General features: G+C 35.2%; 1 protein-coding gene across 2 annotated transcripts; it reads left to right on the top strand.

Annotated features, from left to right (window-relative positions):
- Positions 1–7,545: 7,545 nt before the first annotated feature.
- On the top strand, positions 7,546–25,318 carry LOC120091280 (RNA helicase family protein). 2 transcript variants are annotated; one of them, XM_039049242.2, is made up of 16 exons: positions 7,546–7,933; positions 11,658–11,803; positions 12,083–12,182; positions 12,276–12,494; positions 12,572–12,667; positions 13,205–13,480; positions 18,629–18,832; positions 18,918–19,073; positions 19,788–19,880; positions 21,405–21,619; positions 22,175–22,334; positions 22,616–22,889; positions 22,965–23,157; positions 23,315–23,501; positions 24,299–24,667; positions 25,014–25,318. In XM_039049242.2, exons 1-16 carry the CDS (start codon positions 7,652–7,654, stop codon positions 25,143–25,145), a joined length of 3,102 nt encoding a protein of 1,033 aa, XP_038905170.1. In that variant the 5' UTR covers positions 7,546–7,651; the 3' UTR covers positions 25,146–25,318. The 2 variants fall into 2 exon arrangements, with proteins under 2 accessions (XP_038905170.1, XP_038905171.1); XM_039049243.2 differs by having other exon boundaries at positions 7,676–7,933; positions 12,079–12,182.
- Positions 25,319–26,891: the final 1,573 nt, after the last annotated feature.

Here is a 26,891-nt window from a genome sequence, read left to right as displayed (position 1 = left end):
AGAGATCTACCAACACCCGACGGGAACGTCGACTGTAACAGCACGATCAATGCGAACACGAATGCCGCAACGGGTACAACACCACCATTAATGAGCCCTGAGTGAAAACCCAAAGGGGTGGGCTTTGCAGAAGTGCTTATCGCATAGAGGAGCCACGCGATCGTGTAGGAAATGCTAAACGATTGTTTAGGAAAAACGTATACGATCATTTAGTTAAATCGCGTGGTGGACGATCGTTTAGGCGGAGAAGCAACTATCGTATAGACTCGGACGATCGTTTCACAAAATCTTTTGGGTGGAAGAAGAAATATCGATTGCATGATTCAAAATGAAAACTTTTTTTTTTTCATTTTAACCCATCAGTTACCATAACCAACGTTGCCCACTACCCACGTCCGAACGTGGAAAAGTGATTAATTATCATATAATTAATTAATTAATATAATCATATTATATTTATATCTTATAGTTTGATATCACATATCTACTATAGTATTTTCTCCTCTACTTGATATAAATCATATTTATATCTAATTTCCTCCAAAATAATGTATCTCATACATTTGCTAATTGTATCATATATAATTAACCAGTCCAATTATATCATATATAATCGAGCTTCCTCTTGTCAATTTGAACATTTCAAATTAACCCAAATACTAGTTCTCGACTTTTATCCAAGCTACCCAAGTGACCCGATGGACCTGTGGCTCGAAACTCCAACGGTACGTGAATAGCTGACTAAACTCTTTAGCCACGAGATCCACCATCCGTTAACTATCAAGCATTCCACTAAAGACCAACAGCTAAACTCTTCTTACCACATATATATTTCTGTGTCCATCGAATATAACCAATCATGAGTACGATGACCCTTCACAGATGCTCCTAAGTACAATTGGGCCAATTTATTGTTTTGCCCCTATATTTACATCTCACTCCTTAAGTACCACTGATTCCTCTAACGAACAATACAACATAGTTCAACTACGTGTGAACACCTCTCGAACCAAGAGAAGATGTGTGGCGCCACATCGTTCAAGCCCCGGAATCAGCCCTTAAGGGAGTCATCTATCTACTTACCCCAACCTCGGGGGAAGGAGTGAATTCCATCTTGTGTAGCCGAGTTCCCAGCTCCCAAATCAGACGAATTCCCAAAATGGCAGGTTTGAATCGGCAACCTGGCCACTCGCACCCATACAAATCAAATGACTGCCCTCAATAGTAGGAGTTTCCAACTCACTCAGGATTGAGGTCATGTTACCTATGGTCATCCTAGTGAAGTGAAGTCTCTATCATGAACGGTGTTATATAACGAGACGTTAACACTACTTAGTCAGGTCTTATACAAACTCTTTGTATAGGATGCCCCCGCTCGTATGTCCCCAACACGAATGATTGGAATTAGACCATCTGTGACAAGTCACAACACTTGTGACCATTCCACAAAGTTGGTCGCGTCCGTAGCATTACCAGGATAAGATTTCCCTTCTTTATCCATATATTACAGACCATTTTGGTTATCACTCAAGACATGATCCACTTGTATGTCACCATATACATGCTTGAGTCATATCCAGATAACCAGGGATTTTATGTTTATTGGTTTGTGGTAAAGTAAATAAAACAATTAAGCAAGCAAAAAACAATATATGAAGTAAATATCATATATTAACAATATAAGTGTTCGTACATACTGTTTACAAACTATAGGACACGAGACTTTAGGGCATCAACCCCAACAAGGTGGCTAAAAGATGAGAAAAAAATATTTATGTCTAGAAGATAGTGCAACTACACAATACTTATAAGTAGAAAATATTTTTCCAAACTGACAATGTGAGAAGCAAAAATCAATACAATTTCAGGTTCTGCAAACCTAATTGAAGGGTTTGTAAAAGCAAATATTATTTTTTCTCGAGGAACAAAATTGACAATTGACAATGCATTGTTTTCTAGTCAACCAAAGAGAAATCAACTTAGTTTTAAAGATATACAATGCAGTAGTTAACATATTAAGACTAATAGAAAGAATAATATGGAGTATCTTTATATCATATCTACCGTCTCATATGAAAAACGTAGACTGGAAGAGTTGCTTGCTTTATCTTATAGATTATATTATACTCATATACGAGTAATTGAAACATATGCAACAATGAACCCGATGTTCATGAATCTAGATATATTTACAATTTGGCATGACAAATTAGGTCATCTAGGGTATATAATTATGAGAATAATTATTGAGAATTCAAATGGACATCCATTGAAGAGCAGAAGATTCTTCAATTTGACGAATTATCATGTGATGATTGCACTCAGAACAAATTAATTATTAGACCATCACTAATCAAAGTGTGGATTGAATCACCTGCATTTTTAGGACGAATTCATTATGATATATGTGGACTTATTAACCCACCAAATAGACCATTTAAATATTTTATGGTATTAATAAATGCATCCAGTAGATGGTCAAATAATTAAGTTAAGAGCACGATTTCTTGATTATACAATTAAGATCATTCTTCTTGATAATGCTGGTGAATTTACAACCTAAGCTTTTGATAATTGTTGTATGTCAATTGGGATAAGTGTTTAATATATTGTAGCTCATGTTCATACATAAGATGGTTTAGCTTAATCATTCATAAAACGTCTGTAATTAATTGCTAAACTAGAGCTAAGCTTCTTATATCTGTATGGGACATGCTATTTTGCATGCAATGCCATTTGTACGCATAAGTCCGGTATCTTATCATTAACACTCACCATTGCAATTAGCTTATGGCCATGAGCCAAATATTTCCCATATGAGGATTTTTGGATGTGCAATATATGTTCCAATTGCTCCACCACAACGTACTAAAATGGGTCCTCAAAAGAGGTTAGGAATATATATTGCATATGATTCCCTCATTAATTATAAAAAATCTTCAACTCCTGACGGGTGATGTATTTACTGGATGATTTGATGATTGTCATTTTAATGAGACAAATTTTCAACATCAAGGGGAGAAATTTAAGAAGTTGGAAAAAGAAATTACATGAAATGCATCATTATTATCTCGTTTAGATCCTCATGCATATCAATGTGAACTTGAAGTTTCGAAGATAGTTTATTTGCAAAATATAGCAAATTAGTTACCATATGCATTTATATATGCAAAGAAAGCAACTAAGTCACATATACCAACTGCAGATGCTCCACTGAAAATTGATATCCCAACACAGCAAGTTGTCACTAATGAGTCTGGGACACGCCAGAAGCGTGGTAGATCAATGGGTTCCAAAGATAAAAATCATCGAAAATAAAATAATTAATATTCAAGAAGACTTGGTTGAGGATGTAAATACCCATGAAGAAATTTACTAATGAGGAGATAATAATGAGATTTCAATAGACTATGTCATGACAAAAAAAAAGGGGAACTGAACTCGTGTAATTATTGACACTATTTTTGCGTATAACGTTGCTCTTGATATTATATCTGAAAATGAGGATTATGAATCAAAATCTGTTGAAGAATGTCGACATAGAAAATATTGGTTTTAGTGGAAAGAAACAATCGAGGCAGAATTAAACTCACTTTCGAAATGTCAGGTTTTTGGACCAGTAGTCTGAACACCAGAAGTGTCAAACCTATGGGATACAAATGGGTATTTGTGAGGACAAAAAAAATGAAAATAATGAAGTCACAAGATATAAAGCAAGACTATTTGCACAATGTTTTTCACAAAGACTTGGTATTGATTATGAGGAGACGTATTATACGGTGGTAAATGCAATTACACTAAGATATTTAATTGGTCTTGCTGGGGTTGATGTCCTAAATCTCGTAAGGTCTTATAGTTTGTAAATGTATTGAACAAATTAATTGTCTATTTAATAAAATATATGATATTTTATTCCATATTTTTGTTGTATTAACCACAAATCAATAAACTAACATCCCAGGTTATCTTTTAACTTAGACATGTATGTAGAGACATACAGGTGGATCGTGTTTAAATGATAACCTAAATGACATGTAGTAGATGGATAAGGCTGGATACCTTATCCTGGTGACACTACGAGTATGACCCGCTTTGTAAGTGTTACAATTGTTGTAAAGTGCTACAAATGATCCGATGATCATTTATGTATAGACATGTGAGCGGGGATATTTTATACAAACGAGTTTGTATAAGACTGGACCACGAAATGTCTAGTCTCACTATATAGCACTGTTCATAATTGAGACTTACATTTCACTAGGATGAACATAGGTAACATGACCTAAATCTTGAGTGAGTTGTGAATTCCTGCTTATGAGGGCGGTCCTTTGATTTGTATAGGTGAGAGTGGCCAAATCGCGGACTCAACAAGCCTACCATTTTGGGGATTCGTCTGATTGGGGAGCTGAGAACATAGCTATACAAGAAGGAATTCACTCCTTCTCCGAGATCGGGGTAAATAGATAAATTATTTCCTCAAAGGCTGATTCTAAGGCTTGAACAATGTGGCGCAAGACCTTCTCCTGGCCCGAGAAGGGTTTAGTCATAGTTGAACTATGATCTATTGTTCATTAAAGGGATCAGTGGTACTTAAAGAGTTAGATGTAACTACAGGGACAAAACAGTAATTTTGGCCTAGTTGTACTTAGGAGCAATTTGTGAAAGGTCAACGTATTGTTGATTGGTTATATCCAACGGACACAGAATATATCTTAAGTGCGAAGAGTGCAACTGTCGGTCTTTAATGGAGTGCCCGATAGTTAACGAGTGGTGAATAAATTAATTAAAGAGTTTGATTAATTATTCATGTACCGTTGGAGCTTCAAGCTATAGGTCCATAAGCTTCAAGCTACAGGTCCATGAGGTCCCCTTGGTAGCTCAATAAGATTAAATGATAATCAGTTTTTAGACTAATTTGAATTGTTCAAATTGATAGAGGGATTTAATTATATATGATATAATTAAGTTATTTTAATTATATGTGATATAATTATTATAATGTGTTTGATACATTATAGATTAATTGGGAGAATATAAATATTTGAATGAGATTCAAATATTATTAATATGAATTAGATTCATAATTGTTGAATTTAATATAAATGTGAATTATATTAGATGCCATATAAGAGAGAAAAGAAACTATAGGTTATGTTGTATGTGATAAAATATTAAATCTATATGTTATATATATATGATAAGTTAGTTATCATATTTTTATTAAATATAATTTATATTTTATTTTAAATAAAAATGAGGGAGACTTCCTCCCCCTCTTTTCTCTCCACTCACGTAAGTGGGTGGTTGTGGTATTTGGTTTTTTGAAAGACAGGAGAGAGTCTCCTTTTTCGACGATCTGATCATCAAATTGGATACATTGGAAAACAACATAAGAGTTCTGTGTGCAAGTTTGAGTTTTTTGTGAACAATTTAAAACCTTCATCTTTACTACTAAAATTCTCTCATTCCAAAATAGTCAGAGCCCACCACTATTGGGTTCTCTACTTGAGAATACCGTGGAAGTCTTTGTGGTAGTGTTCATGCTTTTCGTCGAGATTTTCTAGAAGAAAGTCTTCAAGGCGTTCGTGTACTATTCAAGGGATTCTTTAAGAAAAATTTTCAAAGGTAAGGTTTCTAAAACCTTTTTAACAGCATGCTGTAATTTATATAAATGCATATCTAGTTCTTTATTTACTGTAAAATTTATATTCAATGAAAAATGGATTTGGGACAATCGTTCTTCCGCTCAGGTTCCCTTCAATTTGGGATCCTTCAGGTCTAACCGTATATGAAAGTCTGGATATGCATCTTATGAATGTAGTCACGACATATTTATATGGATCTCTTGATAATGTTATTTATATAAGAACCCCATAAAGATCTAAGGTGCTTGAAACATATAAACCAAATTCTCGGGAATTGTATTAATAAAATTACAGAGATCGCTATATGGATTGAAACAATCATGACGAATGTGGTACAATCGCCTCAGTGGATATTTGAGAAGGATATCAAAATAATCCTATACGTCCATGTGTTTTTATAAATAAATCACAATCAGAATTTACTATTATAACTGTATATGTTGATTATTTAAATATAATTGGAACTCCTGAAGAACTTTTAGAGGCAATATAATATCTTAAGAAATAATCTGATATGAAAGATCTCAGAAAAACAAAATCTTTTATTGGCTTGTAAATTAAGCATTTAGCAGATGAGATATTTGTTTATCGGTCAACTCATACATGAAAGGTTTTGATTTTTATATGGATAAAGCACATTTGTTGAACATTCCAATAGAAGTGCGTTCACTATATGTAAAAAAAAGAGATAGAAATCGACCTCAAGATGATAATGAAAAACTTTTTGGTCTTGGAGTACCATATCTTAGTGCAATTGGTATATTTATGTATCTTGCTAATAATACAATACCATATATTGCATTTTCAGCAAATTTATTAGCAAGAAATGTTTCTTCTCCAACAAAAAGATATTGGAACGAAATTATGCATATATTTCGTTATCTTCGAGGAACGATCGACATGAGTTTGTTTTATTCAAATAAATCAAAATTTGATATAGTTGGTTATGCAGATTTTGGATATTTATCTGATCCACACAAAGCTATATCTCAGACATGTTATTTGTTCACACATGGAGGAACTATTATATCATGGCAATCGGTGAAATAGACCATAACAACCGCTTCCTCAAATCATGCTGAAATTCTTGCAATTCACGAGGCTGGTCGAGAATGTATGGCTAAGATCAATGACCCAACACATTCGTGGAACACGTGGTTTGTCTTCTAGTAAAAATTTTCAAATGATACAACATGCATATCCCAAATCAAACGTGGATATATTAAAGGGGATAGAACAAAACACATTTCGTCGAAACTTTTCTACACTCACTATCTTGAAGAAAATGATGACATCACTTTACAACAAATTTGTTCGAAAGATAACCAGACAGACTTATTTACAAAGACATTACTTACCGCAACCTTTGAAAAATCGGTGAACAACATTGAAATGCGACAACTCATAGATCTCAAATGATGTTTCCACGAGGGGGAGTAACTAGTATAGATTTTATGAATTATGTACTTTTTTTTCGTTCATTATGATTTTTTCCCAGTGGGTTTTTTCATAGTATGGTTTTAACGAGACATATCCATGTGTTGTCCAAGTGTCTCAAGATTACACACCATTAGTGTCAATGTAATTGACCTCCTACTTGTCAAATTGCCTATAAATAATGACATTTGGTGAGTTTTGAAAGATACACATATTGGTGTTCAATCCAAAAAGATTGGAAAAAGTGAAGAAATCAATTATTTGTTATTTTATTTACTTTTTGTTATTTATTTATTTTATATATTATATTATATTCATATATGTTACTATATTATATTTTCTCCATATCTATATTTTCGTCGTGGACGGTTGTACTTCTCAAATTTACAACAAAAATATGATTGGAATGTTTTTTTCCCCCACCAAAGTAGAACAGAAAAAGAAAAATGAAAATAACTATGGAAGCGACTTCAGTTGTTTTGTGAGAGCATTCACTATTTATTACGCCAGCCGCTCGTGGCGCCACGTACCACGACCGTCGGGTGCGATTTCACTCGCTTTATAAACTCATGTCCCTGCGAACTTTCGTCTCTAATCACTCTCTGCTTCGCAAGCACCCATCTCTGGCGCCTCGACTCTCTGTACTTCGGCCATTCATTTCAACATTTGCAATGTCATATCGGCCCAACTATCAAGGTGGCCGTCGTGGTAGTTCCTCCGGAGGAGGACGCGGCGGTGGTCGACGAGGCGGAGGTGGAGGTGGCGGAGGTAGAGGCGGCGGCGGTAGAGGGGAGCAACGTTGGTGGGACCCAGTCTGGCGTGCTGAGCGTCTGCGACAAAAGGCTGCTGAGGTACTCTCTACACGTTTTTTATAACTTATCCTTCAAGAGTTGGAAGGTGGCCGAGGACGGTGATGATCTGTTCGGTGGGTTAGAGAAAGGGAGGAACGAAAATTAAAGAACCGTTCAGCTTAATTAGCTGGGTTAGTTGTTGCATTAGGTTTAACCGATTGTGTCTAATGTTTGGGACGGATCATCGACTCAATCGTTCTTTCTTTCTCTATATGCGTATTAAAAGCCCCTCCAATCTAATCTCAACGTGTAAAAGCTACTGTAGTTACAATACAGAAATCAATACGAGAAGGTGAAGGAAAAATCATTAGATTTATTTAAAGTATGGTTAAACGGGTTGGGATTTTTAATATGTAGCCAATAAATACAAAGTCAATTAAATCACAAGCACAAAGGAGCTAAAATTAACAACACCAACATTTACATGAAAACCCTCAGAGTAAGAGGAAAAACCATGAGACGGCTCCAAAAAATTCCACTATGAATGCAATGAGCTACAAAAGTTTCTTCCCTAGTCGAGGATACAACGACCATCAACAAAATACATCACTAGTAAACAAAATGGTGCATAAAAATACCCTTCATCAAGTAAAGATGGAACAAAAACATAAAGGAGAGATCTCATCGGTGAGGACAACTCAGAGAAATCAATAAAGATGAACCAAACTGATTCTTCGACCACCACACAAACTGCACTAAGTACAATATCAAAACCGTCAAGTACAATATCAAAACCGTCTCCTCTTATCTTCTTCTCTTGAACGAAGTCACCAAAACCCAGCTTATGCAGCAAACTCACACACATATATTTTGTTCTCTTCTCACCTCCCTACGTTTTTTCAACTTCTTTAGAAAAAACTAGAGGAGGCAAGCTTGCTAAACAAGCTTCTAATTTTTCCATTCCATTAAAAGCAAATTGACCATATTGGACCAAAACTTTGGGCCTCCTGTGATTTTTGTCAGGACCCAAGAAACTCCCCCACTTGACTACATAGAAGGGCCAACCATACCCGCTATCAATCTACATAATTCATGCTTTCCTCTAGGTAAGGCCTTTGTCATCATATCTGAGTCGTTGTCATTTGTGTGTATCTTTTCAGTTTCTAACAACTTATCATTCAACACGTCCCGAATCCAATGATATTTGCCATCAACATGCTTGGACTTCGAGTGAAAATTTGGATTCTTGTTTAGATGAATAACACTCTGTCTGTCATAGTACACAACACATACCTTTGTTAACACTTGCAAGAATTTCTCCATCCAAAGCATTTCTTTGCAAGCTTCGGTCGTCGCTATAACCTTAACTTCTATAGTTTAAAGAGCAACACACTTTTGTAACTTGGATTGCCACAATGTAACTCTCCATGCCCCTTACATATGTAATAAAAAACCATGAAGTGGATTTTCTAGAATTAACATCATTGGCCAATTTCTTGGTGATTTAGAGGGTGGATTTTCACATGGGGGCACAATATCACCAAGAAAAACCAGTGTTCTAGAACTGGCAACTCATCAGGGGGCACAATATCATCAATACTGTTATTTCCATTTTTGTCTTCCATATGTGAAGAAGAAGAACCCATATATATTAGATCATCTTTTTCAGGCTGTAGTTTCTTTGTTCTCTATATCTTCAATAGTTTGATCTTCGAGAAATGCAACATCTCGGCTTCTAATAAGATTCTCTTCAACTGGATCTACAAACCGTAACCAAACTCATCATATCCATAACCTAAAAATATGCATTGTTTGGTTTTATTGTTTAGCTTTGTTCTCTCATCTTTGGGGATATGAACAAACACTTGGCATCCAAAGGCCTTCAAATAATCATAGGAAGAATACTTTCCTGTCCATATCTTTTGGGGCCATTTCACATTTGAAAGAAACGGTTGGAGAAGGATTTATCAAGTTCACTGTAGTTTTCACAATTTCACCTCGAAAATGTCTCGACAACTTTGCATTTGACAACATGCATTTGGCTCTTTCTACAATGGTGCGATTCATTCGTGCAACTTCACCATTATGCTAAGGAGTCTTAGGAACTGTCATTTGATGTCTAATTCCATGCCTTTTACAATACTCATCAAATGAATCTCTATACTCACCACCATTGTCTGTTCTAAGTATTTCAATTGTCTCTCAATCTCTCTTTCTACTTTGACTAGAAACTCTATAACACATTCAAGACCTGGGTGGTATGATATGCTTCTTTGCAAGAATATCTAATCCTTTCTGACTCGTGACCAAGTCATTTATGCTATAGCTCCATGAGCGACTCATTTTCGACTGCATTTACATGACCGTTTGCGAGCTTTGCATTCATCACATACATTGTGGAGTTTCTATTTTTTCTTGCTACCACCAATGAGCCTCTAGTGAGTTTCTAATGATTATCACCAAAGTGACTATGATAGCCATCGTTTTCAAGTTGTTTGTGGAAATGAGATTCAACCGCATATTTGGAACATGTTAAACATTTTTTAGACCTCCAAGCACACATAATGACAAGCATTAGAGTAATTGGATTGAGTCTTAAGTTTGCCAATTCTCAAGAAAAGAAAATGTTGAGGATCCCAAATTGGAAAAATCAAGGGACCTCCCACTCCTAATAAGATTGTTGGGTTACTTTTCTCATTGGCAATTGGTTTTGATAAGGAACTCTATGTTATCTAATATGGTATCGGAGCCCATAAAGTCCAAATGGGTATTTGGTCCAATAAAAAAATTGAGATACGATCAAGAATGGTGAACCCAAACGAGGCATCATTTTGAAGGGCATGTTGAGGATCCCGCATTGGAAAAATCAAGGGACCTCACACTTTTAATAAGATTGATGAGTTACTCCTCTCATTGCCAATTGGTTTTGTGAAGGAACCCCATGTTGTCTAATACCATTTTAAATCCTAAATCACCTGCTCTGGTACCATTTTAAATCACCAATTGACCCAAAAGCTTAATATAATATCATTTAACAGAAACGATTTCATCCAAGACTCCATTATATATATATAATGTGCTTAGACATCGGAAGGCCAAGGCCTCCCTTCCATTTTTTGTAAATTTTTAATACTCCAGTGAAATCTTATTGCAATTGAAAAAAATCTAATAGAATATGGATTTTTTCAATTGAAATAATCTAGGATTTAATATCCTATGAGTTTCATTTGACACCCAAATGTTGTAGAGTCAGACAGGTTGTTCCGTGACATTAGTCGAGGTGTGTGTTAGCTGGCCTCGATGCTCACAGATACCCAAAAAAAAGAAAAACAATACAATAGAATCAAGTTTGGTGGATAACTAAATCTATTCCTCATTTTCTCCATCCAGAAGTCCTTTCATCAAACTTTTTTGTTTTTTCGTTGTTTTGATAAAAGCAATACTTTTCATTGAGAATAAACGAAAGAATCCAAGCGCAAACAAAAAGACCAAAGCCCACAAAAAAAAGAACCCAATCTTTTTTTTTTTAAATAAGAAAACAAAAAATTAAAAAAAAAGAGCCAAACACTGGCATATTTCTAGTGGTATCATCTATTTGGGTTTATAGCTTGAATGAAACAATCAATATTTTAAAAACAAAGTGAGGCATTTTGGGTTTCATTTCCTTTTTAGTGTATGACTTCGATAATGTTTGATCTTATATTCTTGTTTTAACATTCAATCGTGTAATGTATAATTTTGCATTTTAATCTATGTCCCCCTTGAAAATAACTCCTAAATGCAGATGGAGGTTCTTAATGAAGATGAATGGTGGACTAAGATGGACCAGATGAAAAGAGGAGGGGAACAGGAGATGATAATTAAGCTTAGTTATAGTCGAAGTGATCAAGAAATCCTTTCTGACATGGCTTATCAACAGGGTCTTTACTTGTACGTTTCTGCTGCCATATTTAACAAGAATTAATATTAGACTTACTGAAATCTATAATTAAGTACAAAAACAAGCTTGAGTTTTTACTTGTCTCAGTTTTTGTCCCCTTAATCATTGAGAATATTTTTTCCTTCACTATTAGCACTTCATTGTTATTTGTGTTACGAGCCTACAACCTTTTGTACTTTTTATGGTACAAAAACACTATATATGCAATATGCTACCTCGGATGGGATCTGATACTTTATTTTACTGATTCTGTGCTTGTGGAAAGAAAGCCATGTATATAATAAGGGGAAGACCCTTGTGGTTAGTAAAGTTCCATTGCCAGATTACCGGGCTGATCTTGATGAACGCCATGGGTCTACACAAAAGGAGGTTCATTTTTTGTCTTTTAATGAATTGTTATGACTTCTTTTGGTTACCCAAACTGTTTAAGCTGAGTCTAACCTCATTTTAATCTATGTGTAGATTCGAATGACTACAGATATAGAGAGGAGAGTTGGAGATCTTTTGGATGATTTGCAGTGTCAGGGGAGGGAGCACAGTGTTTCGTCTACTGCATCAGTTGATAAAGGCAAACAGTTCCCAACTTCTGTAAATAACATAAAACCTGCCTACAAGTTGGAGACTGATTCAGCAAAGGAGAAACTTAGTGCTGAACTTAAGCAGACACAGGAAGCGATGAAAGTAAATTTGCTAGTCTTTTCTAATGATGCTTTCTCTCTCTCTAACATAAATATAATGTAACCTATTGTGCATTGCAGGGAAACGATGGCTTAAAAGCAATGTTGGCATTTAGGGAAAAGCTTCCTGCATTCAATGTAAAATCTGAATTTATAAAAGCAATGACAGAAAGCCAGGTGCAAATGCTTTGTCTCTATCAATCTTTATATTTATCTTAGCCAAAAAGTTATCTTCATTTTGAAGCTAACATTTATATTTGAAAATTTGAACATTTTCTTCTCTCCCCTCCTGATTTGACCAAAAAGATAACAGAAAGGATATAATATGTGACACACTATTCTATGCTGAACATTTGTTAGAGTTCGATTAGGAGAGAGCTTAGTTTGTACGTGAGGAGTTATGTGAAATAACTTGACATAGCACTAATTTGTTAGAGATTATTAGTTTCCACGGTCATGATGGAACAAAGAAGGCATATTTGGGTATAAACTATTGGAGACAGATAGAGCCAGCCTTCTCAGAATCAACCTTTGAATTTCCCTTTAGTATTCTATTTCTTTTTCTGAGTTTTTATTGTATTGATTGATTAAGTCTATTTTCTCAAAGGTGACTGTTTCAACAGAGTATTGATTTCTATGAATGTTTGACTCAAGGGGCATTATGGCTTTATTTCTCTAGTTAATGCTATCCACAATTTTTGTCTTGAATGTCAGGTATTGGTTGTTTCAGGAGAGACAGGATGCGGTAAAACCACACAGCTCCCTCAATTTATTTTAGAAGAGGAGATATCAAAACTTCGTGGTGCTGACTGCAAAATAATATGCACCCAACCTCGGCGTATCTCTGCTATTTCAGTTGCTGCTCGCATATCCTCTGAAAGGGGAGAAAATCTTGGTGAAACAGTTGGATATCAAATACGATTGGAAGCAAAACAATCAGCTCAGACTCGACTACTATTTTGCACCACTGGAGTTCTACTGCGGCAGTTGGTATATATTCTTTTCATGTGCATGTGTTTCTGATTTATTTTTAATAGCCCATGGATCTCTTTTTAACTCCCCAATAATTTCGTCTATGCTATGGATATTTATAATTAGACAATAAGGGTGTTACATAAACTAGCTTGATAAAAAAGAATCCCAGGCCAATGCTTGTGAGTTGTGACTTCCAGTGTTTACTTAATTCTGAGTCAGCAATTGAAAACTAATTCCTGGCCACTTATGTTGGTGGATGCAGAAATTGGAGGAATGGAGATATTAATCTCCTTTCTTTCTTATTCAATATGTGCACGTTAGGTCTTCTTATATTGGAGAGAGACCTTTTACAGTTATGGAAAAAATAAAGACCATGAAGGAAAAAATATTCATATACAAATATAGAAATTCCAACACTCCCCCTCAAGCTGGTTTGAAGATGTCTTCCATAGCCAGCTTGTTAATCATTCTGTCAAATTGTTTCTTTGGAAGACCTTTAGTTAGCACATTAGCAATTTGCTCTGATGTAGGAAGATAATGAATACATATGGTTCCTCCAATTTTTTCTTTAATAAAATGCTTATCAACCTCAATATGTTTTGTTCTATCGTGTAGAACTGGATTATGGGCAATAGAAATTGCAGCTTTATTGTCACAATAAATCCGTATAGGCATAGTAAAAGAAATCTTCAACTCTTCAAGTATCCTTTTGATCCATATGCTTTCACAAACTCCATGAGCCAATGCTCTAAACTCTGCTTCAGCACTACTTCTGGCCACCACATTTTGTTTCTTTACTCCTCCAAGTAACCAAATTTCCTCCAATAAAAAAACAATAACCAGAGGTGGATCTTCTATCTGTAGTACTTCTAGCCCAATCTGCGTCAATATAGACTTCTATTTGGAAGTGATTATTCCTTTTGAGAATACCTTTTTCAAGAGATCCTTTCAAATATCTCAAAATTCTGTAGGCTGCTTCAAAATGAGTCGGTCCAGGAGCATGCATAAACTGACTAACTATGCTCACAGCAAATGCAATATCAGGATGTGTATGAGACAGATAAATTAATCTACCAACAAGCCTCTGATACCGTTCCTTGTCCTTTATTTCTTTTGCTTTTGCTGCTAGAAGCTTTATATTAGGTTCAATAGGAGTTTCTGCAACCTTGCAACCAAGCAAGCCTGTTTCTTTAAGTAAATCAAGGACATACTTTCTTTGGTTAACAACGATCCCCTTTTTTGATCTTGCAAATTCCATTCCTAGGAAATATTTCAACGTTTCTAAGTCCTTAATTTGAAATTCACAAGCCAGTTTTTTCTTGAGATCAGCTAAGCGTGCTTCATCATCACCCTGAGAATAATAGCATCTACATAAACAATCAAAATTGAGATTTTATTATTCTCTGAATGTTTATAAAATAATGTATGATCTGTTTGACTTTTAAGAAATTCATAACTGGACACAACTTTTCCAAAACGCCTAACTCAAGCTCTTGGGGATTGTTTAAGACCATAGAGAGATTTTTTTAATTTGCAAATTTTACTACTGCCAATCTTCTTCTCAAAACCACCAAATTTTTTAATTTGCAAATTTTATTACAGCCAATCTCCTTCTCAAAACTTGGTGGTAAGCTCATAAAGACCTCTTTCTCAAGATCACCATTCATAAAAGCATTTTTCACATCAAGTTGGTAAAGCGGCCAATCCAAATTAACTGCAAGAGACAAAAGAATTCTAATAGAGTTAATTTTTGCAACAAGGGCAAATGTTTCTTGATAATCAATTCCATATGTCTGAGTGAATCCTTTAGCTACCAGTCTGGCTTTGTATCTTTCAACACTACCATCAGCATGATACTTTGTACACCCCATTGGTTTCTTATTTTTAGGTAATTCTACTATTTCCCAAGTTCCATTTTGTTTTAGAGCATTCATCTCTTCCATAACTGCTAATTTCCAATTTGGATCATCTAAAGCCTCGTGTATATTCTTTGGAACAAACAAGTCATCAATTTTGGAAGTGAAAGATCTATGATTATTTGACAATTTTTTATATGACAAAGTTTGCAATAGGATGTTTGGTACAACTACGAATACCTTTTCTAAGAGCAATGGGAACGTCGAGATCAGACACTACTGGAAAAGTACTTTGAGTAGTTGAAGGGGTAGGAATAGAAGAAGAATTACCAGTTTCAGTCGTCGGGGTCTCAGATTGGTCGTGTGAAGGATCAACTATCTTGTCTTGGTTCCCTTGATTGAATTTTGTTCTAGTATAAAACTTAAACTCAGACACTTGATCAATATGATCATTTTGTAGTATTTCTCCCCTTGATCGAGAAGTTTCTACACTTGACATCATAGATCTAGTAACATTTGGATGATTAGGGTTGGAAATAGGAATACAAACATCTCAAAAATTTTCTTCCAAATTTGGCTTCTCCCCTTAAGAGAATTTTGGGGAAATATGGTTGATTTTCTAAAAAAGTCACATCCATACTCGAGAGTTTTTTTGTCAAAGGGTCAAAACATTCATAACCTTTTTTATTTGAAGAGTAACCCAGAAAAATGCATTTAATAGCCCTATAATCAAGTTTAGACTGGAATTGGTCGGGTATGTGAACATACGTAGTACATCCAAAAACTTTGAGGGGTAATTTAGAATATATGCGGGATGTTAGAAATTCTTCTTTAAGGCAGTGGATGGGAGTCTTAAAATTCAAGATCTTACTAGGCATTCTATTTATTAGGTAGGTAGCTGTAAGAATTGCTTTCCCCTATAGATATTTTGGAACTTGCATAGAAAACATTATAGCACGTGCCACTTCTAGTAAATGCCTATTTTTTCTTTAAGCAATCCCATTTTGTTGGGGAATGTCTCGGCATGTAGATTGATGAATGATACCTTTGTTTTCAAAAATTCACCAAAAAACTCATTTAAGTACTCAGTTCCATTATCAGGGTGTAAAATGAAGATTTTGGTTTGAAATTGAGTTTCAATCATATTGTAAAATTGTTTAAAAATGTCTTTCACCTCAGATTTTTTCTTCTTTAAATAAACCCAAGATAAACGAGTATGATCATCAATAAAAGTTACAAACCATCTTTTTCCACTATGAGTCGTAATTTTAGAAGGACCCCAAACATCGGTATGAATTAAATAAAAAGGTTTTGAAGCCTTGTAAGGTTTTGGAAAATATGTAGACTGACGATTCTTGGTGAAAATGCAACTTTCACAATCAAGAGATGAATAATCAATTCCCTTAAATAAATATGGAAATAAATATTTCAGATAAAGAAAACTGGGATGTCCTAGTCTATGATGCCACAGTATAATTTGTTCTTTAACAAAAAGAGAACTGATACTACTAAGACCTTGAATTACTTTATTTCTAAAATAACCTTCATCAAAGTAGTAGAGACCATCAAGCATCCTAGCACACCCAATCATCCTCCCCGAATCCTGATCCTGAAAAATACAATGAGATTCAAAAAATGTAACACGACAATTAAAATCTTTGGAAGTTAGAAACGGATATAAGATTACAGGCTAATTTTGGAACATGTAAGACAAAACTGGAGAGAAATATTTTCAGTCAATTTAATAGTTCATTTTCTTGCAATAGAAGAAAAATTACCATTGACAATTCTAATTTTCTCATTGCAATATAATGGAGAGTACGAATTAAAAGAAGACGAAGAACTAGTCATGTGATTTGAAGCTCTGGAATCAATAATCCACAAAGATGAATTACTACACGAGAATGTCTTGGGACCTGTGTAAGTCAAAGAAACACATGAATTATTAGATGAAAAATTGGTGGTTGATAGTTGTAGGATTTGATGAATTTGCTCTTGTAACATGATAGAAGATTTAGCAAATAGTAGAAATCCACCCAAAAAGAAAGAGTTTTAACCCAAATCCAATAGAAGCAACCCAAACTAGGAGTGAATCAAACTAGAAAAATAGATTTTTAATAAACCAGCTGGCCAAGCCAGACAGATTGGATGCTGAACCAAAAAATTGAACCAGACCCGGTTGAAGTTGCTACCCAGTCGATAAAACACTTTTCCCACAATTTAATCTGCTACCCAGTTGAGAATTGGCCACCCACGACAGTATAGGAAACCAAGCCCACGACAGTACGGCAACCTTACGGCTTTCTGACTTCACGAGGCTCACGGCAATTGGCACCCACGATCGGCGATGATGCTTACGGGAATTGACAATCAACAACGCGATTCGGCTGGATGCTTTCAATTGATGAACGAGTTTCGTGGTCGAAGAACGTGTTTCGAAAACCGACCCAGACTTGCGCTGTGAACCTGATTCACAACCCACGACGCATAATTGGACCTGGAATCGAAATGGAGTTGGCCCACGACCCGTCTCAGTTGCACGGACTCAACCCACAACTTGGATACACGCGACCCGACGACCCGGTTGTCCCATGATGAGGAACCCTAGCTTTTCGTTGCTCAGTCGGGACTTCAATCCATGATTCTTGGCCGATTTGTTTCAGAGGGTTTCGATCGGCTGTGATTTGCTTCTGATGTGAAGCTTGGCTACAATTTTCTTCCTTTTTGAATGATTCCTCATAAGTCATGGATTTGCTTCGGACGTGAAGCTCCCGTTCATAGATAGAGTTTTTCTGATGCGCACCTTCAAACGAATTGGTATGTTGATTGAAGTTTCAATGCTCTGTATTTTTTTTACTAGGATTTCGAACGTGAAACCTAAGAAAATTCGCAGAGATGGCTCTGATACCATGTAGAAATTGGAGGAATGGAAATATTAATCTCCTTTTTTTCTTATTCAATATGTGAAGGTTAGGTCTTCTTATAGTTTAGGTCTTCTTATATAGGAGAGAGATCTTTTACAATTATTGAAAGAATATAGACAATAAAGGAAAACATATTCATATACAAAAATAGAAATTCCAAAATATACAAATATAGAAGTTCCAACAGTGGAAATTTAATGTTCCATCTGAACACATCTTCAGACTTCTCCAGCCCCTTCATAGGCTTCAAATTTCTGCTGTTCTGTCTTAATGCATGTCTGAATATTGTTCTTGTTGTAGCTTTAGCAAGGTCATGGTCTCTTAAGTCTGCTCAAAGCTGTGATAGGTACACAATCTCAGGGGCTCCTCGTCTTGAATTTCAGGTTCAGGACCCACAATTGACTGGTGTTAGCCATTTGCTTGTGGATGAAATACATGAAAGAGGCATGAATGAGGACTTTTTATTAATAATTCTGCGCAACCTTCTTCCTCGGCGGCCAGATTTACGTCTTATTTTAATGAGTGCCACCATCAATGCAGACTTGTTCTCCAAATACTTTGGAAATGCCCCAACCTTACACATACCAGTATGTATAACATCTTTGTCGTAACATATTTTTAATATGTATTTATTTAATAATTATAATATATAGTGTTTCTATGAAATGTCAGGGAAAAACATTTGCTGTGACAGAGTTCTTTCTAGAGGATGTGCTGGAGAAAACTCGTTATAATATCAAGTCAGAGTTCGAAAACTTTGAAGGAAATTCAAGGAGAAGAAGGAGACAACAAGAGTCTAAGAAGGATCCTTTATCAGAATTATTTGAGGTATTCTTTATCCCTAATGCTGCATTTAATGTTTAATTTATCTTTGTTGTGTATTCGCATGGTTAGTTACATTGCTATTTTGTATATTTGAATGTTATACCGTGGATAGTTTTAGTTGTGGGTCCTTTTTAAATTTTTTTTATATCCGTGAGTGTCCGGGCTAGCTGACGTGTATCTCGACTAATCTCACGGGACAACCCACTTGACCCTACAATATTTGGGTGTTAAGGGAACTCGTTGGATATTAAATCCTAGGTAGGTGACCACCATGGATATTAGTTGTGACTTCTTTTTCGTTTTGTTCTCTTTAGAAAGTCGGTAGTTTGTAACTTCTCAAATATCAATAAAAAGCTCATTTCTTGTAAGTCGTTAAAACAAAATTTTCTTTGAGAGTGAAACATGCAGTCCTAGTAGCTTGTTTTTCTTATTCTTTTGCGGTTGTAACATTGTAATTTCTGATGCACTCAGAGGATTTCAATTTCATATTACTGAAATTTTGATTGGTGGGATTTCTAATTTTAGTGCACTGCGGGAAGCAGCAGTAGGTTGTTGGTTTAGTATGTATTTTTTTGTTAATGATGGACCAATTCAAGTTATCTCTGTTGACATTTTGCGTATAGCCTTTAAAATATTAGAATCATTCCTGATTAGAGTTGTGTAATCAATGTATTATTTTCAGTAATACTGATCCGCAGCATTATTGTTGTTTTGTAGGATGTTGATATTGATACTCATTACAGAGGTTACAGTTCATCTACGAGAAAGTCACTTGAAGCCTGGTCTGGAACACAACTTGATTTGAGTCTGGTATGTTCTTAGATGTTATAACGAACCACAGAAGATGAATCTATTGCTACTTCGTCCTCTTCTCTCTCTCTTCTCTTAAATAAAGAAAACAATATTACTGATGAGATGGAAGTACAAAACATGGGGGACATAAGTAATCTGAAATCTTCTTTCAGCTTTTGCAAAAGATAAAAAATTTGAAACAAAAGGGAGAAATAAAGGATAAAGGATTTGAGATATTGTGTAAAACTCCCGTTGGCTTCACTGCACGATGGCCATGGGAAGGTTACGTTTCTCAAACCATGTTGGATACTCCAGGGAGATTTTTCATAAATATAGACGTTTAATATTTTAGATCTTGGGCCCATTTTCTTCTGGTTTTGAATCCCTACAGGTACCAAATATACTGGCGCATTATGTCTTATTTCTAGTGTGCAAGAAGAAATTGGATCTTGCATCATGTAACCTATGCATGTGGATTTTAAAGGAATCCATTTTTTAACCAGAAACAACTTTCGATTGATGCAAGGAGACAAACAAAACAAAAAATCCCAGAAGGGAGAGGAGACAAAAAGCCAAAAAAGCAACCTCCAAAAGAAAAAACCAACAAAAATTCGCCAGAACAGCGGACTAGCCAGCAACAAGCTAGCCAAATCTCCAAAGCAACAAATTAACCAAAACTCAAAGAAAATCCCACAAGAACTAAAGAAAACCAAAAAGAGATCCACCCCCAAAAGACATAACCATCCAAATAGAACAGCAAACCATCTGAAAAACAACAAAAAAGAACATCTCTTTCTGTGTCAAGAATTTCAAGCCCTTTTTGGTCAATGGACTTGATAGGAACACAAGGGATGCTGACTTGAGCGAAATAATCTGCGAAGTTCTCACCATCAAGATGTTAAGGAAAAAAGACATTTTAACTTCCATAAATAGTATAAACCCACTAATTAAAATAGTATATGAGAGGAGGGAAAATGCATTAAAAAAATCTATGTTTTGATTGGGTGTTTTTTCTTTTTTCTTTTTCTTTTTCTTTTTTTTTTGCTAACCCCGCTAACTATAGTTAATATAAAAACTTATTACTCTATTTGATTTCTTTAATTTTAATTTATTCGTCTTACTTGAAAATTTTCATATTTTGTATGAATGAAGTAATTTTAAACGACTATTGTCAATAAAGTCTATTCAACTTTACCCAATAAATTTTGTAAGGAGTACAATTCAATTTTTAATACATGCTAAACAAATCTTCCTCGCCATTACATTCTCGTTCCTGCATCCTAAATGCCTTCTTGGAGATTAAAAGCTAAACTCAAATGCTCACTGTTTTTCCTATCCCAAAAATGCTCACTGTTTTTTGCTCATTCAATTCACTTGGTAGAGATTATTATTTTTTTTTTTTGGAGATCTTCGCTTCAATTTGACAATTGAGATCTTCAAGCTGTACAAGTTTAATTGATTCCCTCCTTTTCTTCACTAGGTCATGCTACTTCTAAGCATAGATTTTCTTTTCATATAACCAGTTGTGCTGATTATCTGTAGGTGGAATCAACTGTTGAATATATTTGTCGCCATGAAGGTAATGGTGCTATTCTCGTATTCCTTACCGGTTGGGATGAGATTTCTAAACTACTTGACAAAGTCAAAGCAAACAATTATCTTGGAGATTCTGGAAAGTTCTTAGTCCTTCCTTTACATGGCTCCATGCCAACCATTAATCAACGAGAAATATTTGATAGTCCTCCCCCCGCCAAAAGGTAAGTTTGACCCTCTGCTAGTTTAACTTATAGGATCCCCTTTTTCTTAGTGTGCTGAAAAGAAAGCTAAGGGATTTTTTTGTTTCTTTTTCAAGACTTTGATCATTGTTTAAGGGATTTTCATCAACCCTTAAAAACTGTGAAAAGTAGCAAGAGGTAGTACAGTAGTAAAGATCTCTTGGATTCAGGTTCAGCTAAAAGATGATGGGATTAAAAAACCTTTGTGATATTGTATTATTCTTTTCTTTTTATAATAACAAACTGAACAAAATGACAGAATGTAGCACAGTCATTAAACATCATAAAAGAGATCCCCTATGGGAGTAATCATGTCAAAGGAAATTTTAGTTCCTCAGGAAATTCATGAAACCTTTTTAATATTTCTTCTTCTTCTATATATTTGTATATGAGAGGAAGAATTCGTAATTTTTCTTCTTGATTTTCATGGATTTGTATTTGTATATGAGAGGATGAAAATATATCTTATCCAAAAAAAAAATCTTAATTTGTTGCTACATTTTCCTTCTTTCAATCCACATTTGTCTATTCTTGTAGAAAAATTGTGCTGGCAACTAATATTGCTGAGAGTAGTATCACCATAGATGACGTTGTCTATGTCATAGATTGTGGAAAAGCAAAGGAGACGAGTTATGATGCTTTAAACAAACTTGCTTGTCTGCTACCTTCATGGATTTCCAAGGCTTCAGCACACCAGGTATCCACTTTCTTGTAATGATAAATTGAAATTTATGACCCCTTTTGGTTGAGTGATGAAAATAAACTTCCATTAAAGATGAGGAGGGTGGGTAACCCCGAAAGAGAATCAAAAAACCATTTAAAGGAATCTGCTCTACAAGTATTTCCTTGCTTGCAAGTAAATAAATGAAAGAAGAATACTGCAAATACAAATTTGTGGTATCCAAATTTAATGCTCTTAGGTTTGTTTGGTTTACAAATTGATTTTGTTTTTCTCATGAATGATTGCAAAATTTTCAGAGGCGAGGTCGTGCTGGTCGTGTGCAACCTGGTGTTTGTTATAGGCTCTATCCAAAAATTATCCACGATGCAATGCTTCAGTATCAGTTACCTGAAATTCTGAGAACTCCTTTACAAGAACTTTGTCTGAATATCAAAAGTTTGCAGCTAGGAACTGTTGGATCCTTTTTGGCACAGGCATTACAACCACCAGATCCTCTTGCAGTCCAAAACGCCATTGAACTTCTCAAAACAATTGGTGCTTTAGATGATATGGAGGAGCTTACACCACTGGGTATATAATGGATGGATTTTCATTTTCTTGTTGAATATTGAATTGTGATCACTAATCTTGCAAGCCATGTTGCAGGTCGTCATCTTTGCACCCTACCACTGGACCCAAATATAGGGAAGATGCTTCTCATGGGTTCTATATTTCAATGCCTGAGTCCTGCCTTGACCATTGCTGCCGCTCTCGCTCACCGCGATCCATTTATTTTGCCCATTAATAGGAAAGAGGAAGCAAATGATGCAAAGAAATCATTTGCTGGTGATTCTTGCAGGTGACAATGTTTGGTGTGATAAAAAATATATATTATTTGTAAATATATATAATAAAAAGCTATAGCTTACTACTACTGTGGGGGATTTTCAACTTTTTTTATGCGAGATTCTTTTGTTTTCTATTTCTGAAATTGGAATTAAAAACTACCTGTGCAGTGATCACGTTGCTCTTCTTAAAGCCTTTGAAGGATGGAAGGATGCAAAAAGAAATGGAGCTGAAAGATCGTTCTGTTGGGATAACTTCTTATCTCCAGTAACCTTGCAGATGATGGATGATATGAGAATGCAGTTTCTAGATCTATTATCTGATATTGGCTTTGTAAACAAGTCCAGGGGACCAAGTGTAAGCTTTCTGTCAAAAACTTATTTTGGGAGGGAAATTTTGGGTCCCTTCTGAATCAAAAGGTGTGCAGCACCTCAGTTATTTCATTGAAGTGATTCATCTTGATGTACAATTGCATTAAGTTAGTTTGAAACAAAGCATAAATAACTATAAATAAAGAATAAAGTTCACTTCATAATTTAACAAGATTTATGAATTTGGTATTTGGTAAATATATTGATACATTACCTAAACCTCCACGTGATCGAATTGTAAGGTAGCAACCTAGCAACTAGTAATGAAATTAATGAGTTAGCTCTTGGTTAATAACACGTATATGTAGCCAATACAGACAGAGAGAGCATAGACATGGAAGAATTAGCCTGTAAAAAGAGGGATTTTGGCCTTTTGAATGCTTGAAGATTTGTCATACGGTTCTGCAACTGAGTAAAAGGCATTAACCTTGAGTTCTATTTTATGTCAAATCCTTAAGTTTTGATCTCAGTGCACTTCAATTCCTTGAGGGCTGGCCGTATGTTCACATTTTTTTTAGGTGTCATCCTTGATCGATTTTTGCTAATTTTTCATTGTTTTATGAAAAAGCACTTGGTTTTTTTTCACGAGTTCTGAAATTTGACATGCTGGAATTTTTATTTTCCTCGTCTCTCTTGTCCTTTTCTATTGGTTTCAATCTCTGTCCCCCTTTCCCCTTGTACATTCTCTTTTTGGATTAGAGATTGGAAGAAATCTTTCGTTTATTCTTTTTAAAAGGAATATCAGGCATTTCTAGGATAACAGAGATGTCACTTGTTCTGCAGGCTTACAACCAATACAGCCAAGATTTGGAGATGGTGTGTGCAGTGCTTTGTGCTGGACTATATCCTAATGTCGTACAATGTAAAAGAAGAGGAAAAAGGACAGCCTTCTATACTAAGGAAGTTGGGAAAGTGGATATTCATCCCGGATCTGTCAATGCAGGGGTTCATATCTTCCCTCTGCCTTACATGGTTTACAGTGAGAAAGTCAAAACAACTAGTATATACATTAGAGACTCCACCAATATATCGGACTATGCCTTGTTGTTGTTCGGTGGTAATCTTGTACCTACCAAAACTGGAGATGGCATTGAAATGCTGGGTGGCTACCTTCATTTCTCTGCATCAAAGAGCGTTTTAGATTTAATAAAGGTAATTTCTTCACGACGTCTAATTTATTTTTCACTTCTTTGGCCCTTCAAGTGCTTTCTTCCACCCGGACATTTATGTATTGCAAAGATGAGGGTTTTAGGAGACATTTGCTCTTACAAGTGATTGTTGGGTTTGAATATCTTGGCTAGGACAATGAAGGATTTTTCATTTTTCTTAATAAAGGGACTTTTGGACTTATTGAAGGCATGTCAAATTTTGATAGCCAGGATTAAATTGCCATTGCATTTATTAACGATCAAACGGAGCTATGTAGCAGATGTATATTTATGTTTTGGGGGTTCCATTGCATTGATTTACCTTTTATTCGTTTCTTTCCTTTCCTCAGAAACTGCGCGGTGAACTAGACAAGCTTTTGAATAGAAAGATTGAGGAGCCAGGTTTCGACATTACTACGGAAGGAAAAGGGGTGGTGGCAGCTGCAGTCGAGTTACTGCACAGTCAAGTTGTACATCACTAATTCAGAATTGCTTCTTTTGGTTGTAATTGCTTCTTTTAGTTGTAATTGCTTCTTCTAGTATCAACTAAGAATAGAACAAAGGGATCGATATGTTCTTTATGCTTGGGTACCCTTGCCTGAATATGGTAAATAATATCACTAATCAATAGAACAGATCATTCATTTTGTCGGTATGGAGTAGTTTGCTGACGTTTTTGTTTTTAAGTGATTACACTTGCGCTAGCTGAATTCTGCACAATTTATGTGAAGGTATTAGGACATTAGTCACTTAAATTTTAATTTCTGATCTTCTATTATTGGTTAGTAGCAATCTTTATTACTGACACATGGCTATTTATAATGCCTTTGATCATTGAATAAAGGTGGGAGAATTTATTGGGAGAATTTATTTACTCTCAGATTTAATATGGTTGGTATTCAGATGTATAAAAAGTTCTCTCGGTGGGTTTCTTTCTTAGTTCTTTGTTCGCCATGGTTGGGACTGATTCTCTTAACCCTATCAGTGAACCTTCATCTTCCTTGTTAACGACTCAACCTACACCTCAATCTATGGTTGATCAATACTTGAATCCCTATTTTCTTCTTCATTCCGATAGTACAAGCTTAATTCTTGTCTTTGATTTTTGCATCGAACCCAACAATACCTCATGGAGTAGAGTGATGATTATTGGTCTGACTGTCAAGAACAAGATGAGACTTGTTGATGGATTGTATTGCAACATTATGGCTACTACTTAGATTCTAAATGTGCTTTCAAAGGAGATTTTTCATTAAAGCTGGGGGATGTGATCCCGTTAGGTAATTATTTTGTTTTTTGGTTTTTGTTTTGTTTTGTTTTTTTTTTTTTTTTTTTGAAAATTAAGTCTATGGATATTATTTTTACTTCTAAATTTCTTCTTTTCTCATCTATTTTTTATCAATGATTTAAAAAACCAAGCAAAATTTTGAGAATTAAAAAAAAATAGTTTTAAAAAAAGTTATTTTTGTTTTTGGAATTTGATTAAGAATTTAACAATTGTACTTAAAAAAGATGCAAATAATTTAAATAGGCTTAAATTTCAAAAACAAAAACCAAAAGCCAAAAGCCAAATGTAATTTCTTGTTTTTCTGGTATTGGTTAAGTGTAATCTTTGTTATTGATATTTGCCTCTTTATAATGTTGTTGATAATTCAATAAAGGTGCACAAGTTTTATTTACTTTGAGCACTAATAGAATATCACTGCGCCAACACCTTTCAGAGGTGTATGATGGCAATATTTTTCGAATTTTTGGAGAACTAGATGGAGGTATTCATGGAGTGTGCCTCAAGAACCTGGAAAATGTGCTGAAGAAATGCGAAGAGACCGATCTGGTATTGAACTGGGAAAAATGTCATTTTATGGTTACAGGGGGAATTGTGTTGGGACACAAAGTATCCAAAGTAGGAATTGAAGTGGACCAAGCAAAAATCGATGCGATAGCCAAGCTACCACCAGCAGTGAATGTCAAAACATTGAGAAACTTTTTGGGGCACACAAGATTTTATCGACGATTCATTCGAAGCTTTTTCCAAATGGCAAGACCTCTTAGTGCACTTCTTGAGGTTGATCAGGTGTACAACTTTGATGACGATTGCGTAAAAGCATTCAACACTTTAAGAGATGTGCCCATATCTGTGCCCCTTTTGGTTGTGCTGGATTGGTCGCAAGCCTTTGTAGTAATATGTGACACAAGTAATTATGCAATGGGAACTATACTGGGCCAAT

This window comes from Benincasa hispida, chromosome 11, assembly GCF_027475165.1.
Source record: "Benincasa hispida cultivar pf3 chromosome 11, pf3_genome.v1.1, whole genome shotgun sequence".
Lineage (NCBI taxonomy): Eukaryota > Viridiplantae > Streptophyta > Magnoliopsida > Cucurbitales > Cucurbitaceae > Benincasa > Benincasa hispida.
This window is presented reverse-complemented; position numbering and strand designations above follow the sequence as displayed.

Excerpts from the sequence above, each read along its gene's own strand:
- LOC120091280 (XM_039049242.2), top strand. The coding sequence starts at position 7,652 with ATGTCCCTGCGAACTTTCGTCTCTAATCACTCTCTGCTTCGCAAGCAC. Across the intron at positions 12,495-12,571 it reads AGACACAGGAAGCGATGAAA|GGAAACGATGGCTTAAAAGC; the intron begins GTAAATTTGCTA and ends TGTGCATTGCAG. Across the intron at positions 22,890-22,964 it reads GGAGGAGCTTACACCACTGG|GTCGTCATCTTTGCACCCTA; the intron begins GTATATAATGGA and ends GCCATGTTGCAG.